Source organism: Schistosoma haematobium, chromosome ZW (genome assembly GCF_000699445.3).
Source record: "Schistosoma haematobium chromosome ZW, whole genome shotgun sequence".
Taxonomy (NCBI): domain Eukaryota; kingdom Metazoa; phylum Platyhelminthes; class Trematoda; order Strigeidida; family Schistosomatidae; genus Schistosoma; species Schistosoma haematobium.
This window is the reverse complement of record NC_067195.1, coordinates 73,514,200-73,533,592: the sequence shown is the minus strand read 5'-3', so window position 1 is coordinate 73,533,592 and position 19,393 is coordinate 73,514,200. Positions and strand designations below refer to the sequence as shown.

At 35.9% G+C, this 19,393-nt stretch overlaps 1 protein-coding gene across 2 annotated transcripts in view; it reads right to left on the bottom strand.

The window, feature by feature from the left end:
- WDR47_1 (WD repeat-containing protein 47) overlaps positions 1-19,393 on the bottom strand; it is a 44,064-nt gene that overhangs the window by 11,225 nt on the left and 13,446 nt on the right. Inside the window, exons 2-7 of one of the 2 annotated variants that reach the window (XM_035730685.2) lie at positions 13,619-13,884; positions 9,270-9,476; positions 8,659-8,811; positions 6,609-6,807; positions 2,981-3,585; positions 1,363-1,954 (exon numbers count right to left, since the gene is read on the bottom strand). In XM_035730685.2, coding sequence (XP_035586863.1) covers positions 1,363-1,954; positions 2,981-3,585; positions 6,609-6,807; positions 8,659-8,811; positions 9,270-9,476; positions 13,619-13,810 — 1,948 coding nt within the window. In that variant the 5' untranslated portion in view covers positions 13,811-13,884. Of the gene's footprint in view, positions 1-1,362; positions 1,955-2,980; positions 3,586-4,855; positions 8,812-9,269; positions 9,477-13,618; positions 13,885-19,393 lie in introns of those variants that run through there. The other variant, XM_051212273.1, reaches the window with a different exon arrangement.

The following is a 19,393-nucleotide window of genomic DNA, read 5'->3' as shown; positions in this document are numbered from 1 at the left end:
AACACTAATTCACTCTATCTCTTGAATAAAGAAACTAATCTGAAATAAATTATGAGATAATTGAATCTCTGAAATTTTAACGATAATGTCTAAAACGTGATGTGTTCATTTATGATCGACAGATATATCAGTGAACAGTTGTGAAACAAATGTTCGGGAAATACTAATCAATAGGCATGAGTACTTGATGATCACTTGTTTTATAAGTTGGTAATACTCGGTAGTTAGCTCGAATTAATCTACTTCAGAAAAGTTAATTTTACTGTAATTTTAAATCATTCAAGAGCTTATCGAAGTTGGCTTTAAGTATCATGAAACAACCTTTTAAAAAAGCATAGATTAACTACCTTGTCGGGCTTAATGAGACAAGTGTTTAGTAATTAGATCTGGAGGTCACAAACTTACATCAAATTGATGGTTTAAATTACTTGAATAACAACTGAAATACGTTGAAGAATTATAGATATATTTAAAATCAATGGATGGATATTTTGACCTAGACTGGGATTCCTCAGAAATCAAGATATTAGGTATTATCTAAGTGAGGATAGATGTCTTTGAGTGGAATCGAAGGACAATTATGCTAAGCCCCGAATCCCCACAGTTGAATGACGCTAGCGATACTAACCTCCCAATGCCCTGGTACGGTAGAGAGTGGTGAGAGTTCACTCTCTTTCGAAATGCTCACACTTGGTCCACGTATACAGCCACTGATAGGGAAGTCCTACTCACTACCTTTTCGCCGCAGGGGTGTTGTTTACGACATTGAGAGGATAAAAAGCGAATGACCGGGGCTTGAAACCGGGTCAGTGAGTAAGGAGGATTCAACTAGGGGAGTTGGAAAACCCTGATTCCAAACTAATGATGCACATGGACTCCAGGATCCTGAGGGAACAAATGGGGTATAAACCTATTGTTGGTCACAAAATACCATGGGATCGCATCTCTTAACGTTGCTCCATTGCCTTGTGAATTAGATCTTGAGATCAAAGGTTTGGGGAGTGACCCTATAAGAGAACTACAAGCTTCGGTTTGGTCACCCGGGCACTACATCCCAGCCTTTATACAAATCATATGTGGTGCATATATATTTTGGTGCCACTTTGTAACATTATGGGTTTGAATAAATAAACTGGACGATGAACAAATGATAACCTTTATTTAGTTCTTTGCTCAGTTTTAATTCATTTTAGAGATGAAAGATAAGCGCCTGAATGAAAGTTTTACCAATCCCAACAAGGAAATTGATTCGATTTTCATGATATTCAACAAAGATATTAGGATTATTGAACAAATATGCTTGAAATTTCTTTTAGTTTTGCATTATATATATGTATAAACACAAAAACACAACACACTCACCACTTTCTATATCGATAATAATTGAACTTTGCATTGATGCAACCATCTCTTTAGGTGATAAACTACCAGACATTGTTCTATTACATGGTGATGAAGATGATGGAGATTTCCGATGACTGGTAGTATCATCAACACTGACAGATTGTTTCACTGCCAAACGATCATTAGTAACAGGATCAAATGATGAATGAGGTGATTCTTCTGTAATTGATTGCATTTGACCTCCTGTTAGAGCAGTAGAACGAGATAATAACATTGAATTTCGTACCGTTGTGTATATGTTATGTTCATGATGATCTGCCATAGAACTATTCATATCTGTTGAAGTAGATGACATTTGACCATGTAGTGAAAATAACCGGTCCACTGAAGCTTGCATACTGGCGGAAATATTGGCCGATTCTAAATTAGCATTTTCATTAGTGTTTTGATCAGCTGAAATATTTTGTACTTTATCTTCTGACATAGTATTATTATCTTGTGAATTTGTAGATGCAACTGTTCGGTTGGAATTAGATTTTTGATTTAAAAATTGTAAATTCGGATTAGGTGGAAGACGAAATCCAGACAAAGAATGAGTCATTAACCGAGGCTATAGGAAGAAATAAGTATGAAAGAACTTATATGGAAATCTGATGAATTAAAAATCTAGGCTATATTGGAAGAAAGAATGGCTGATTAGATCATAAAGAAATCCCTCTTGATGTAAATTATCATATCGAACCCAGATGAACCAGAAGAGGGTTCGCGGGTAGAATATCATATAAGCTAGAAGATACGAACAGGTTTTGACGTTTTACTCCCAAAGAAAAAGTAAATATTGTTTGCTCACATCATTGGACTCAAGCCTCAAGTAGTGGCATATTCTGGGGATTACTGAGCTCAAAACTGTGGCCACCAGGAAGAACAGGCAAACGACGGGAATGGGGTGGATATTCAAAAAGAAGTACAGATCGGGAACAAAAATTAGGTGCTTATTCACATACAGAAAACTAAATAGTCTGTGTAAGTTCTTTCTACACTTTTGATATCAAGACAAATAACTTAGCGATTCACCGATAAGTTACCCTAGAATGGAAACGATATCCAGTAAAACCATAAGAGTCCAATTAACTCAACTACATGTACAAATAATCTTAAGCGAAAATTTGTTGAAAAATGTATGCTATTCCCCAAGAATACAACTAAACTCAACATAGAAAGGAATTTTAAATCCACCATTTCGAATTTTAAAACCACGAGTGTATATTTGAATCAAGTGCTCCAAAACTCGGGTTTTCGATGGCTGATTAAATGCAAGTTTTTAGGAACTTGTGCATCTCCCAATAGTTTAGTTGTCAGCTACCGTTTAAAGTGTTATTTGTATTTATTTATGTCTTCTTGTTACCACTTTGTATGGTCTAACATTGTCCATAACTAATTGATGTGATTGAGATCAAAGGTGATAGATGTGAGAAAATTTGACATGGAAAATCCATCTTAAATGGAATACACGTGATTTTCTTCATAGTTTTCAGTTTAAGTAGACAACTCATACGAAAATCTTTGTCTACCTTATCAGTCAAATTCGATATAAAAAAGCGAAGAAATGAAAAGTGGCATATATAAGAAAGCTTACACCACGTCGAGATAAATTTGGTAAACCAGAACTCCGAATAACTGGACGCAAACCTGTATTGATACCATTATGATGATTGATGTCATATTCACCGTTAAGTTCATCATTTTGTAATGACGGTGGATTCATGCGTAAGAGACCACTGGAAAGTCCTTCATAAGCAGGAATAAGACTTCGCATTAATTCACCACTAGGTCCTTGAAGATGGCCTCTTTTTAAAGCTGGATTATGTATTGATAATACTGAACGCTGAATACTCGATCCCATTATGGTATTTGATTCTGGTATGTGAGTATAAGGAAATACGAGTGGTTTCACAGTAGGTTGAGTTAATATATGTTCTGGCCATAAACTAGATTCAAGTGTTGGTCGATTAATTGGTTGTACTTTCAAATCTAATTCATATGATTGGAATGGTTGACTAAAATTCACTGGTTTCAATGATTGAAGCCATGAATTTAATGATAAATCCGGTGCAACAGGTTGACGACAATGACTAGTAGAATGACTATGTGCTCGTTGATTTATTTCATTGTTTTGTGTAGTATGTAAAGAAATATTCTGATTGTAAAAACGTTCAGTTTCTTCTTCTTCGTCTAAATCACCTAGAAAACACGCAGAGAGAAAGACTATTTAATTATGAAATGAACAATATATCGATTGTAAAAGTTTAGTGAAATCGGTAGCTTTATATCTATTGGGAACATCAACATTTATTATTATTATTATTATTATTATTATTATTATTATTATTAATTATACAGTGTTTAACATGGTCTCCATCGACATTAGCTAGGATTATTGAAAACTAAGGTCAATTAGTCAAAAGCAACGTAGAACTTGACGCATATATGTGTCGGTTGACGCTGCAGTACAACATCATTACAGCGAGACCAAGTTATCAAGACAAATTGCGAAGCAGTAGCAGTAACGGTATTAGTGACAATATAAAAATTAAGGATACACAATATGTTTCAAGCGAAAAGAATGAATTGGTGAAATGAGAAAGATGATTTTAAAACTGAAGATTCAAGGTGAAGCAAAGAGTGAATATATCTGCGTCAGTAAGATCGATTCTGAGAAACACCAAAGTTTCTAACCATTGGTTATGATAATCAAACGGATCTCAATGAAGTAGTTTGCACCTACCGAAATAGCTCAGTTCGACAGTCAATTACTTTATGAATTGATGTTACGTTTTGGTTTGATCACTCCTTTCAACCAACTCTTACATAACATTAAGGGGTATTAGAGAGTTTTTTAGGCAAAACTTGGAACTTCTTACAAATAGAGTGTATGCACGACCCAACTCATAGGATCGCAATCCAAAGTGATAATAATACCGAAGTTTGACAGTCCTAGAAGGAAACTTGTTATTCGATTATATCTGGACTTCAATCCTTTTCCTTTTAACGTTTAGTGTGTCATGAGAATAATCATTTAAAATAAACAGAAAAATTCAGCTAAACTATATGATGGTTTGACCTACAAATGTGGAACGGTCAAGAATAACCAACAATTTTGATACAAAATTGAATATGTATCCACTTAGTGTCAATGTGTCGTTCTATAGTTGCTTACAATGTAATAGAAATCAATGTGACAAAAAATATTGACCTGAATGGGAAAGAGAATAATAACTATGATGTAGTAAGAATCAAAGTGTAGATGTAAGTAGTTAGAGTGATCATGTTCATGAATAATAAAATTATTTAACAAAGAAGGACGGTTAAAAGTGTACGTTCTATAAAAATAAAATATAACAAAATAGTAACTATGAGGACAAAAAATATGTTCATAAGTAAAGAGTACAAATTATGCAAGAAATTATCATTGAGATGATAAATGGGGACAATTGCTTTTTTGATTGCGAAGGTTAGACGTTAGTTGTTCAACAGTTACGACCTAATAAAAGAACGAGCAAATTTGAATCAACTTGGTTATACTAGGAATTTTAAGACTTTGAAATGATGCCCTGCAATTAAATAAGCGATTAACAAATGCATCCGTCGAAGATTTATGCACTTTTGAGTTCTAGATGTTTTGGGATGAACAATAAATTTTAGTTTTAAGATAGGTACTTTAGTTTGTACACTTGGTAATGACATAAAAAATGAGTTATTGGATTTGTCACATAGAGCCTCTTCAATAGATAGTGACTAGTTTAACAGGTAGACAGGTCGTTTTTAGTATAACATTTATTCCACGGTCGATTCATCTAGCTGTTAAACCGGATGTCCTTAGGTACTATTATGGAGCTAATCGAGTCATGAAACGACTAGTGTATAACATTGTGCTGTGAGCAGTTCGGTCTTATGTTTGAGTCAAAACAAAGGAATAATCTATGAGTAGTTCGGATCGCGCTGGATTGCATAACTTGGGATGATTTGTGTAGTCTAGTGACGACTACTCATTAAATCCGAGTTTATTGATATAATAGGCGTTATAAACAAAGTCTCCTTGTATACACTTATACATAAAGAATTCGACACAAACGTGATTCAAATCTATTTAAAGAGTAAATGACAGTAAGATTATAATTTTGTAGATAATTCACAAGCCTAGAAAATCAAGGTCTAATTATCTGATGCACATGTTGACTAACAGATGAACGCGTGAAAGCTGATCATTCTGAGTATGTCTGATAAGACTCTACATTATGTCGCTGATATCTAAGGATAATCACTTTTAATAAGATCATATAGGTTCCAGTGACATATGATCCACGATAGCTACAATATTTAATATCATGATTCAACAATGATTCTTACACTTAAGAAGTAGCTTATATTGTTTATGAAGATATTAAAATGTCAACCTAGCTGCATTTATATCGAGTACTATTTGTTGTCACTAGGACAAGGTTAAAAGAAGAGATTTTTTGGTTTATGAGTGCATATAATCTAATTGTGTTGGACATCATTTGTCATCAAAAATAAAATAAACAAAATCCTCACTACTTTTGAAACCAATGTGCACATAAACAGAATATATTTTTCAATATGGTTATTTTTATATTCATCGATAAGTTAATGTGGATATCTACTGTTGAGTAGGTATCTTTTGACAATAGAATATTATTCTAAAATGTTTTTGAATACATTTGAATTGGATCTTCTTCAGCTGGAATAAAAATAGTTGTTGAATGAAAAATTAATATTTTACCTAACAAATACCCATATATGAGGTACAGATGCTCAAACCAAAGACAGTAGAGTTAGAGCTGGAGAAACGCTAGTTGAAAGACCAATACTAAACGCAAAATATAAAGCTCCGCATTCATCACTACACTTATTGGAAATTTAAGTAAAGGGGTTTTGTGGAGATTGGTTCAATTTGTAGATATTATTCGTCACAAGTTGATCACATTTACAGTATCATTGAAAACCAGGGACTACCAGACAGCTGCTTCACTGTAGTATGGAACTCACAAGCAGTGTGAATCTACAACTCTACTAAGGATTGAACCCAGGATCTTCAGTTCTCGTGAAGAACGTCTAACCATCAGAGCCTATGGAATGGCATCCAGTGATATACTTTCAACTTCAATTTATTTGTTGTCATATAATACCACTAGTGATCATTTACTGATGACCAAACAAACTATTTTGTCAACAAATACACAAACCTCCAAGCATTCCAGTTATCTGCATTTGAGCTTTCCGTTCTGTTGCCATAAGAGCACAGTAATCTACACAGGCTTCGTATAGTAAACCTTTAACAAGTAATCGTAAAAGTCGGTCACCACGAGCATTTTCATCAGTTGATGCCTGGCCACTAGATGAATGTTTACTAAGTTGAATAAATGGTTGCAAGAGCGGATAGATCTAAATTGAAATGTTTTCAAAGAAAAAGCGAAATAATAAAAGAAACAAAAAACAATAGAAAGGAAACCCACTAGTCTTTTAAAAAAATTTAAAATTAGACATTAAATGTCTCAACACACAGATTTATGTACTAGAAAAAGAACACTGGTAACTCGCTTTATGCATTGTCCCTAATTTTACAACATCATTTTTAATACTTTCAAATCTATGATTTTACTTGCACACTGAATAATCTCAAATGACGTTATTCTTAGCTATTTCATTAGCTCTGTGATCTTAGAATACTCAATGCAGGAGGAAAAGTCGGAGACTAGAGAATAAATTGTGTCGGAAATTGGAGGTAGATATTTTAAAAAACGAATACCATTTGGTAATAACTGGAAAAGATAGTCCAGGACAGAGTTGGTTGGAGAATCCTGGTGGCCTATGCTCCATGAGGGGAAACAGGCGTAAGTAAGTACTCAATTATTTTAGCTATTATTTTGATGTTATAGAATCTTTGCTTTCGCCTAATATAACTTAGTAATAAAGGACGAAGTCGAAAAAGTTTCGAACCTGATATTTATTTAAAGATGAAAGATACTATTGCGAGCTACCCAAACAAAACAGAAATGATAGAAGCTATAAAAAATGTTACTCCACATACACAAAGTGAAAAAGCTTACACAAAATATCATTGATAGACCAGAAGATTCCAAATAGAACACAGGCTATCTCAAGGCCACTTGAAAATGAGAAATGCAAATGTAGACAATAGATTGTGAGTAGGCGAATCATTCACCTAGCCGAGGTTACCACCTGTTATAACTTGTGAACCTGTGTGCCCAGTTTATTGTATAACACAACGATACCGCCAATCAGAGAGCAGCGAACTATCGACCGAACCATGTGCGAGCAGAGAATAAATAACCAAGAAGTGACTTACACTAAGTCACAAAACATCAGAAAATCTCATTTTTCTACTCATTGGGATATTACAAATATATCATTAATTTATAACAATCTACCCAATGCTCAATTTATTCGAAATTATCGAGTCAAACCTTGGTAATGATACCTATAAAATGAACGGTTAAGAGTTAGGTGAAATCACTACAACTAAATAATCCCTGTTAATTTGTGTTTTTACATTTGTAGTTATTGCTTGACCCAAAGTGAATTATACGAAAGTGTTATTACATGTGAAATAATTTCACAGTAGGATAGATTCATCTGAAACACTCGTCAAGGAGAAGCTGATATCCTTGAAAGTACTGATGCTACCATACATCACTCCTAGTATATTTTGATGGATACCGCTGGTTGACTGTTGTTACACATAGTCTACATAACGATAATTACTACTCAGTCAACCATTGTATTTCGCCTATTTCCCGCTGCCTTCTTCAGCAGTTTTACGTAGAGAGCATTAACTAGTGTGATTTTTTTTAATGGTTGAACACGTATTTCTAAATATTTAATAAATATTCAGCATCATTTTTTTATCCCATAACAATCATTAGACTAGCAGTTATAAACATGCTGATGTCTCATATTACATTGAAATGAATTGATAAGCAATCTTTCTAACTAGCCATTCAAGCCAAAATGTGACATAAAAAGGGCATAGAAACAAGTTTTTTCTAACTACATGCTAAACAACATGCATAGAAAAGTGGTTGTTACTGAGAAGTAGAAAACAAACAACGTCAACTATGCTATTTTATTACTGTTTGAGCATAAATCTTAACTATCCGCCAGCTTTTATTTACACAAACTGAAAATAATGCTGAAGGTAGCAGGAGATGAGTGAAGGAGGGGTGGGCGAAGAGAGATTTAATATAATTATTTATCAATATTATTAAAACTAACCTGATTAAAGCATTGTAAACGGCCTAAACTTGGATTCCAATAGCGATAATCCGGATGTTGGTCTAATCGTGTTAAAGTTAACAAAAGAGTTAAATCACGATATTCTGCCTGATTTTCACATTCAGGTTCTAACTGTTTCAAACAATCAATAACCTGTTGTCGTTTTTTTTTTTAGAGAATAACAAAAATAATAATAAAATAATGTGTTATTTATAAGAGAATAATGAATATTGTACATTGATAAATAATCTATTGTGGGGTTTTTGATGCATTCCTCTTTAAATCTAATTTATTCAAATAAAGATAAACAAAACGTATAAAAAACAATTCAATAATGCTTGTAAAACTACAGAAATTGTATAGAGTAACCATTATTGTTAAGACAGATAGACTCAGGAGCATTTTTAATGAATCCATGTTAACAGATCAAGTAAAAATTAGATTAGCTCAATGTAATTAGTTTACAAAAAAATATACAGATGTAGGACAGGATAATAGAGCATTGATTAACGTAACTATGTTAAGTGAACCGGTAACATTTAATTATATAGCTTGAAATTGATTTTAGGTTCTAGTAAGGTGAAACACAATCTTGCAACACACAAACTAACCTGTTCAACACCATGATCTATATTATTTTCGTTAACATTAACACCGGTAGTCCCATTAGCTGAATTATTCCCATCCAAGTTAGTTACATCACGTAGACACAATAATTCTAGATACTTATGTTTTAATAATAAAAATCGGGGCTTCCTAAGATCTAACGCAACAGGTGGACCTCGTAATGGTTCCAAATAGTCAAGTGCATCGTCCCACTACAACAACAAAAAACGAGGAAATGATTGTTAGAACAACTTGATACATTAATAAACTTATCGCGTACAAATAAGAATAATCAAACTGATAATTAGCTCATAGAAATTATTTCTAAATCATAACTGAAAAAAGAAACATTCAGAATACAGAACCACATAATAAGGAATTTAGGCTATCATTTATTTATAAACCAGTTAACAAAAAAAATTGAGTTATTTATCTGATAATAAGTAATTAACCAGTATAAAAATGAAAGTCACAGAATAAATAGCAACCAATGGTCCATCACTTCTACATAAAATAACAATGTATGGTTGCATTTTATCTAAAATTATTATATCTCCTCCAAATCCGAACTGAATCGACCGAAAAATGGATTGCTTTTCTATTATTATTGTGATGGACACTACTTACAAGATAACTTATAAATAGCATGCAACGGAGCGCCTCAGTTGCTGTAGTCGACAGCTGAAGACAGAAAATGGGAGGGTAATTACCTGTGGGTTAGTGGTATTATCTAAATATTTAAGTATAAAAAAGTCTAATTTCTGAGGGATACCAACATAATTAACACAGTATATTAATACATATAATATCTTGTGAAATGTTGGTGCATGCAGTTATAAATCTAATCAAATTATATGTGAGAAAAAAAAATTCTCTGCTGTGAAGGGCGGCCTGCTTGAGCATCTGGGCTACCTGTTCCTCCCATCTAGATATTTCAACAAGTTATCTATTTTTCTTTGTTTCAATATATCATTATGTCTATTCATCGCATAACCTATTCTGCTGCGTTTCTGAAAAGTGTACAACCTTTCGTTGTCAAAGTTACAAAAAACTCAATAAGAGACAATGTGGTTGCTGGCAATATACAACGAAAAGAATGCAAATTATTCAGATGTTCATTTATGGAACTGCTAACATCTAACTGGCGATCACTCAATATTTATCGCCAGGACCGACCAAGAAGAAAGAAACGGAAACTTGTTGAAATACTTTGCGCTGAGAATTGTATATTGTACCAAAAATATAATATTGAATAAAGCTAGTAATAATAATAATAATAATAATAATAATAATAATAATAATAATAATAATAATAATATGGTTTTATTTCTTAATAGGTATTAAGAATGTAGTATGTGTATAAACTATTATAATTGACTATTATATCTCTGATCATATGTACATCTTAATAAGACAGCTGAAAACCAATTAGTTAGTTCACTTTCTAATGTGTAGTATCTTTCTCTATCTCAGTTGGAATTTGATTGGCAAATTGAGATACATTACATCATTCATTTCAAAAGTTAATCCATATATATATAATATGGTTAAAAAAAAATTGTTTTACAGGTATTCTCTAAATATTAGTTACGTTCCTAAACAACAGCTTATACTAATATAAATTGATTGGTGGTTGAAGCAGAAGTTAAATGGTTATAATGTAGCGTGACATTCATTTACCTATTCCAGATTTTTCTAGATTCATTGATTCCCTCCATTATGGCTCCTATTCAGATGATTTTATTAAATGTATTTATTTTAAAAAATGTCAATATTATGTAATCAAATTATTAGTTAGCAGTATCATTTAACAGTGATTTAAGTAAAATTCTTTGAAATATTAACTGAATGATGCAGAATCAAAAACAAAATAATTTTATCTCATCATAATGACTCACTTCAGAAAAATGTAATTCATGTATTAAGCAAGAGGATGTAGTCATAGAGATGTGATAATTAATTATTGATTCATTTTACTTATTACTTAACTAATTATTGTATTTTCAATAGTTAAGATCATGAGTCAGTTGAAGCTAGACCACCATGGAAAACCTGGAAGCACTGGATGGCCGTTTCGTCCTATTGTGGGATTCGAACTCAGGACCTACTGGTATCGCGCGCGAGCACTCAGCCACTAGACCACTGAGTTGGCCGCCATCTAACGGTGTGAATGTTTAACTTCAACTAATCCACGAAATTGAGCGACACATCCACCATTGTCTTCAGTGAGTTACTATCTCACAACAGACCTGATTGAACTCCACTGTTCACCACTTCTCACTAGAACTCCAGGATATACCTCTTGAGGCCAGTCACTAGTGAGCATATGTTGATTAATATCAGATGGATTTTGTAGATATTATATGCTCACTAGTGACTGACCTCAAGAGGTATATCCTGGAGTTCTAGTGAGAAGTGGTGAACAGTGGAGTTTAATCAGGTCTGTTGTGAGATAGTAACTCACTGAAGACAATGGTGGATGTGTCGCTCACTTTCGTGGATTTATAGAAGTTGGACATTAACACCGTTAGATGGCGGCCAACTCAGTGGTCTAGTGGTTAAGCACTCACGCGCGAGACTGATAGGTCCTGGGTTCGAATGCCGTAAGGTGGGGTCGCGGGTGCGCACTGCTGAGGAGTCCCACAATAGGACGGAACGGCCGTCCAGTGCTTCCAGGTTTTCCATGGTGGTCTAGCTTCAACTGTCTCATGATCTTAACCATTGAAATTACTATAATATCCACAAAACCCATCTGATATTAATTAGTGTATTGTTGATAAATTTTAATATCATTGTCTATATTTATATTTACTTGAGAATGGTATTTTTCTTATTTAAACACGAAACCTATGGTCATATATTTATTACGGTATATTTTTCTTAGATACTCTTAAAACAGTGACTTCCGAAAGGTAGGGTTGAAGTTTGAGATATGTTTTAAATTACATGAATCATTAGACGTTTTCTGTGCTAGTTTAGTATGTTGCTTATACAGAACAGTGATTTTGATATCAATTGATTGTAGATGCTAATTGAATGTAGAAGTCATGCTTGTTTGTCATGAAAATCTAGTTGAGTTGTAATGAGTGGATTACGAATTCCTAGTGGTTTTATCAAGTCGCGCGCTGTTTGTAAAGCTGTAAAATCAAAATGGGAAATTTTAGATCCAAAGGAGAGGTTGTACTGTTGACTCTAACAGGAAATCGAAGCAGTAAAATGTTTTCTACGTATAACTGCTGTAACGTGTGACTGCAGATTTTGATAGCAGCGTTTTATCGATCGATTCAATGACACGAAAAACACGTAAGGACGACCTAGAGTCCCGATTGGCCCCGCTTCGCTGTCTAGCCCAACCAGTTGAGTCCAGAACACAAGTCTCAGCCTCTGAGTTATGAATCGTTATATTTCAAACATACTCTGTTTATATACCAACCAAACAAACCACATCGTACCATAAAATAGAAAACAACATTTGTACAATATTTAACAAGTGAAATAAATATCGACCCATAGGGAATGTCCATTTAACGTCCAAAGACATCATTAGACTTAACACGAAAATTATTGGTATATTTTTCCGAACATCCTAACAATAACTAATATCCTCAATGTCACATTTTTAACAGACCTAAGTAGACATACAAAAAGCTCGGTCTCTAAAACAGAGAATTCTTATTTTCTTTCGATACTGGTCCCGAAGATAACCAAGTATAGAGCCAACAATACAAAACTATAAACAAATTTCCCTAGGAAGGCCACAAGTCACCGATATCAAACAGTTTTCTATTGAGCTCTGAGGTGCAGCTCTCGGACTGATGGAGATATTAACATCAACCCAGTTTCTTGTTCAGGTTCCCTAAAAAGAAGCATTCTCCTACAATATGAGTAGTTATGACTTCCAAACCACTAGCACACATTTAACATCACCAGGTTTTATCCTACTTACGAGATAAATACTGAACTAACTGCCTATAGGCACTGATCGATATGTTTACGTTGCTTAGTGTCAGGTGTGATTCAATGGTAGATTTAGTTTCCACCACTTGGACAACTCGACGGTAGGATGGATATTGTAACTATGTAGCTTTCAAACAGGTATCTGCTAGGTGTTACAACCGAATAACTACAAAATATTTGGTCACTGGAACATTAGTTCTGACTGAGCTGTTCGCAAACAATTTGGGGACCATTCCACTAACCATCAAGATTGGTTTTTCCATTGAAGTCAAGTTTTAGATAATTTTTATTGAGTTGGCAAAATGGTAAGACTTGACTGAGTTCACCCGGCAGGGGTGGTATCGTAATTGCACAATCGGGGCTTAAACTGGTCAATATATTTCAGGGATTAACTTACATGACCTTCCAAAATTAATTGACGAAAGAATAGTATATCTTCATTGAACGGTCCATTTACTTGTCCAGTTTCTCGTTCTAGGGCTAACATAGAGATGGCTAGATCACGTTTTTCCAAAAATTCCAAAATTAATTTAACTACATCTGCTTCGTATACTGTTAGTTGAACTTTCTCATGTTTTTGCACACTCATTCTCAATAATGTTACAATTCAGCACTAGTGATTAGAAGAGTGATATGTGTATAATTTGATACATCAATTATCTGCTATTCGAAAAAAGAAGACAATTAGAAAACATAATATAGGCGTTAAATAATTACACAACTGTTATAGCTTTAGTAAATGAGAGTATTAAGAAAGATTTTTTTAATGAGTTGTTTTTAACTCTTTTTAATGAGGCAACGTATTTCCTCCCGTGCTACTGACTATCTGGAAGAAGAAAGTGACATAAAATATCCAAAAATGAATTGTATGAAATAGTCGTGTAATATGTTTAGTAGAAGGATTATTTCTCGTAATACATTTTGCTTTACTCAAAGCACGATAAACTAACAATGTAGGAAAAATTTGTAGGGTTAATTTCCATGAAATCTGTCATTTTCACTTCATTCTCCAAGCGATATGATGCGGGTCCAGAGTGAGTAGGGTCCTTCCAAAATTTCCAAATACTCTATTGCAGCTAGGCCTAGCTGAAATTTTGCTTTGGAAGTCTTGTCCCATGAAGATAAAAAAGCTGATTTTCATTTAAATAATGAGTATATACTAAAACATCCTGTAGGGACGAATGCAACTTTAAACATAGAACGACGTGCCCATAGGTTGAAGTTGCCGTACCACACTGGGCAGAGAGCTAGAACTATCAGGGCGCCCCCAAACGCCCTGGTACGACCGAGAATGGGGAGTCAGTCCTACCTTTTAGTGACCCTTAATCTGACTACAGTTAGGCCGGAGAAATGATCGTTATCGGGTGATCGCTATCACCTATTCTCGTATATAATTATCAACTTAATCCACATTGGTGAATAACGAAATCAAACAAGCCAAATACTAGAATGGATTTTCGAATACGTATATTTTGTACAATCATCGATCTGAACAGACAATCAGAGGGACGAAGAGGAGAGAGATGACGCGCAATGGAGAAGGTAAGTGAGCCAACTCAATTTAATCAAGCGTTAATCAATATTTATAGTCAGATGAAAATAAGTTACAGATATGTAATGAATGGGATAAGAAGTGCACACACATATGCTCATATGAAAACAGTCAAGGTTGATAAGCAAATAGCTGAAAAGGCCGAAATGTGATTTCAGAAGAATGAATAAGTTGGCTTGTCCGGAAGCCAAAATAAGCTTAATGGGCTTAACATAGTAACCGACACTACAACCTCTCGAAATTCTCTCACATGGCTACGTGCATACAACCACTGTCAGGAAAGTTCTACTCACTGAATCCTCGCGGCAAGGGTGTTGCTTAAGGAATTCAGAGGATGAAAAGCGAGTGGTTGGTGTTTTAACCGAGTTGGTGGATATGGGAGATTCACCTGAGTTGGGAAACCCGCATTCCAAACTAAAGCTGCACATCGGATCCAGGTCCTTAAGGAAACAAGTGGCGTATGAGCCTATCGTTGGCCACCAGTTGCCATGCGATTGCATGTCCTAAAGATACTCCACTGCCTTATGGATTAGATTTTTAGTCCTGTTACCACAATATAGATTGAATTAAAGAACGTTCCGTGCAGGATGTTGGGGAATGCTGATTGGCTATCTCTTAACCAATCAGCACCAATGGATACTTAGAGAAGACTCTAGAATCTCGCGTAAAATCTATAAAAATACTAACATTTTTCTTATTGTAATTCCTACTTCCATCTACCCTTGTTATTTGGAATATAATTTCGTTCTTGTTCAACCGTGTTCTGATTTGAGAACTGGTCGATTGAAGTAGCGTCCAAGAATACTAAGCAATAGGAAAAGCTGGGTCGTAATAAGAGAAATTATTATAGTTGCGACGGGGGAAATAAGAATATATTCAAGATGCCAATATCAGATGACCAACTCAACCGAATACTACAACAACAGCAAACACAAATGCGGTTACTGGAGACTGACGAACAAGCTTAACATTCACTGCTCAAGCTTAACCTAGTGATAGTATTGACACTACTGCAGATTAAATTAGGATTTACCTGTTCAATTAACTCATTGTCGTGTCTGATGTTTTTTAGCCGTTTACACTCATCCATCAATGTCCTGAGTGTGACGTTTGGATCTTGATCCAGTCGAATTAAAAGTTTAGTCATGGTCTCAGCATCTTTTGGTGAATGAAGAGCTTTGATGAACATTAGACAAATAAATTGGTCTTCTTTCAATGGGCATAACTAGAACCGTACACACTCTGTTGACGACGTCTGCTAGAGCACCATATTCATCAGCTTCGTGTTTCACCAAATTTAGACACTGATATCGAATACTAAACAATGAAGAGGAGTCTTCGAATATCTCTGACAATTCAGTTACTGTCTTCTCGAAACTGAGTTCTCGAGGTAACTTTGGCAATATATGGTCAGCATAATGTGCATGTTCATTTCTTCCCAACTTACTCATCAACAATCGAGTCTTCCACTCGTCATCCTGTTTACAGAATTCTATTCGAAATGTATCTTTCCAACGCTTGAACGACGTGAGAAAGGCATTTCCAATTTCGGGGTCATAGATGAAGTCTGTGATGCTCCCAACAACCGCACCACAAAAAGTATTTGAAATAGCGTGTGAACTTGAGCAGTGGATGTTAAGCTTGTTCGTCAGTCTCCAGTAACCGCATTTGTGTTTGCTGTTGTTGTAGTATTCGGTTGAGTTGGTCATCTGATATTGGCATCTTGAATATATTCTTATTTCCCCCGTCGCAACTATAATAATTTCTCTTATTACGACCCAGCTTTTCCTATTGCTTAGTATTCTTGGACGCTACTTCAATCGACCAGTTCTCAAATCAGAACACGGTTGAACAAGAACGAAATTATATTCCAAATAACAAGGGTAGATGGAAGTAGGAATTACAATAAGAAAAATGTTAGTATTTTTATAGATTTTACGCGAGATTCTAGAGTCTTCTCCAAGTATCCACTCAGTCAGTCAGCTACAACGTAGGATCAGGCACATATATGCATCGGTCCAAGTTGCCATACCTCATTAGCACAACAAAATGAACACCGGATTCATAGAACTAGTTAATTCAGTGGTGGTAATATATAAAAAAAGATAGCATATAAGGACATAGTACAGCAAGAAAGAATTAGTTAGTAGAAAGAAAGATGTGAAGCGATCTTAATCTCACGGTTTGAGGGAAGACAGAAAGTGTATACACCGACACCATTGTGATCGATTCTGAGCCATGTCACACAGAGTCTCCAACCATTGGTTACGACAGTCACGCGGACCAAAACCAAGTAGTCTGCATCTACCAACATGGCTCAGACTAGAAGTTAGTGTCTTCAAGCACTGATGCCACGTCTTGGTTTGGCCGCCCCTAACTTTCTTCCAACCATCTCCAATACCGGATAGCATTGCACGTCGTGGTAATCGGTGTTCATGCATACGTAACACGTGGCCCAACCATCTCAGTCGATGAAGATTCACAGCCTCATCAACTGATTTACCATCATTATTTATTTGAACACATAAATATTGGTACAAGAGGGTACCAAATATATAGGCGCCACACTTTTGTGTGAGGGCTGTGATACTGCCCGGGTTCCCAGACCGAAGCAGGTGGTTTTCCTAGGGGGCCACACTCCGAGCCTTTGACCTAAAGGTCTGATCCACAAGGAAGTGGAGCATCGTGAGGAGATGCACTCCCATGTTAGCCGGTGACCAACGATTGGCTCATACGCCATTTGTTCCCACAGGATACTTGAGTCCATGTGCACCGGTTGTTTGTGATCCGGTTAAAGCGCAGGGCATTCGCTTTTCGTCCTCTCATTTTCGTAGACAACACCCCCGCAGACCAGTTCTGAAGCAGCAACTTGCATTTAGAGGGAGAGAAGCGAATTCCAAACATTCTGGCATTGTTGCTCAGTGCTACCAAAAGACTCTGCATTTTATCAGCGTCTTCACCAAACAGGACTATGTCATTTGCGTATTCTAAGTCGATAAGTGGACCTCCTGGAAGGAAATCAATACGCGAGAATTCAATCGACGAGAATGTTATTTCCATCAGTAGGTCTGTAATGAAGTTAAACAAAAATGGGGAGAGTGGACAGCCTTGACGGTTAAAGCCCACCGAGCTTTCCGGATTGGTGACGAGATTTCATTAGACATCAACCTACTACGGCCGTTGGGATTTCCAGGGTAAGTTAAGTGACTGAAACGCCCAACTGCTTCACTCCCTGCTAATAGTCCAAACGTTGACGAAAACCAGTCGTAATCTTGCATTTAGATGAAGAAACGCATCCCAAACATTGTTGCATTGTTGTTTAAGGGGGTCGGCAAACCGACTTTTCTAGGTGTCTTCATCGAAGAGAAATGTGATGTGCATATTCAAAGTCAATAAGTGAATTTCATTATATAAGGTTGATTTCTGACGAATCGGACGAGTGCTATTTCTAAAGGAATGTTCACGGTGGAGTTAAACAAGAATGAGGAATGTGAAAAACCACGAAAAGCTTACCGATTTCGAAAACAGCTTGCCATAAGCTCTGACTCAACAAGTAACTACAGAATCCAAAATACAGAATAATACCCCATGTCAAAAGTCAGTCAGTCAGCTACAACGTAGGACCAGGCACATATGTGCATCGGTCCAGGTTGCCATACCGCATCAGCACAACAAGATGAGCACTGGATTCACAGCAGCGGTTAGGTCAAAGGTGGTAATATATAAGAGAAAGATTGCATGTAGAGATATAGTACAAGAAGAAAGAATTGGTTCGTAGAAAGAAAGATATGAAGTGATTTTAATCTCTTAGTTTAAGGTAAGACAGAGAGTGTATACACCGACGCCATTGTGATCGATTCTGAGCCATGTCACACAGTCTCCAACTATTGGTTACGACAGTCACGCGGACCAAAACCAAGTAGTCTGCATCTACCAACATGGCTCAGACTAGAAGTTAGTGTCTTCAAGCACTGATGCCACGTCTTGGTTTGGCCGCCCCTAACTTTCTTCCAACCATCTCCAATACCGGATAGCATTGCACGTCGTGGTAATCGGTGTTCATGCATACGTAACACGTGGCCCAACCATCTCAGTCGATGAAGATTCATAACCTCATCAACCGATTTTCCATCATTACCTAATACCCTGTGTCTAACCTCACTATTACTTACCCTGTGATCCCAGCAGACGCCAGCAATATTTCTAAGGGATCTGTGGTCAAATACTAGTAGCTTACGAATATCTTCTACTCTTAATGGCCATGTTTCGCTGCCGTAAAGTAAAACAGAACGGACTGCCGCGCAGTATACTCGTCCTTTTATTGATAGACGGATATCTCGCCTTCGCCACAGGTGACGTAAGTTGGCAAAAGCCAAACGAGCTTTTCGAATCCGTGCTGAGATTTCGTCAGACACCAACCCATTAGGGCTGATCAGACTTCCAAGGTAAGTGAAGTTGCCAACGCGTTCGACTACTTCACTCCCTATCCTTAGTTCAGGTGTTGACGCAGACCAGTCCTGAAGCAACAACTTGCATTTAGAGGGAGAGAAGCGAATTCCAAACATTCTGGTATTGTTGCTCAGTGCTACCAAAAGACTCTGCATTTTATCAGCGTCTTCA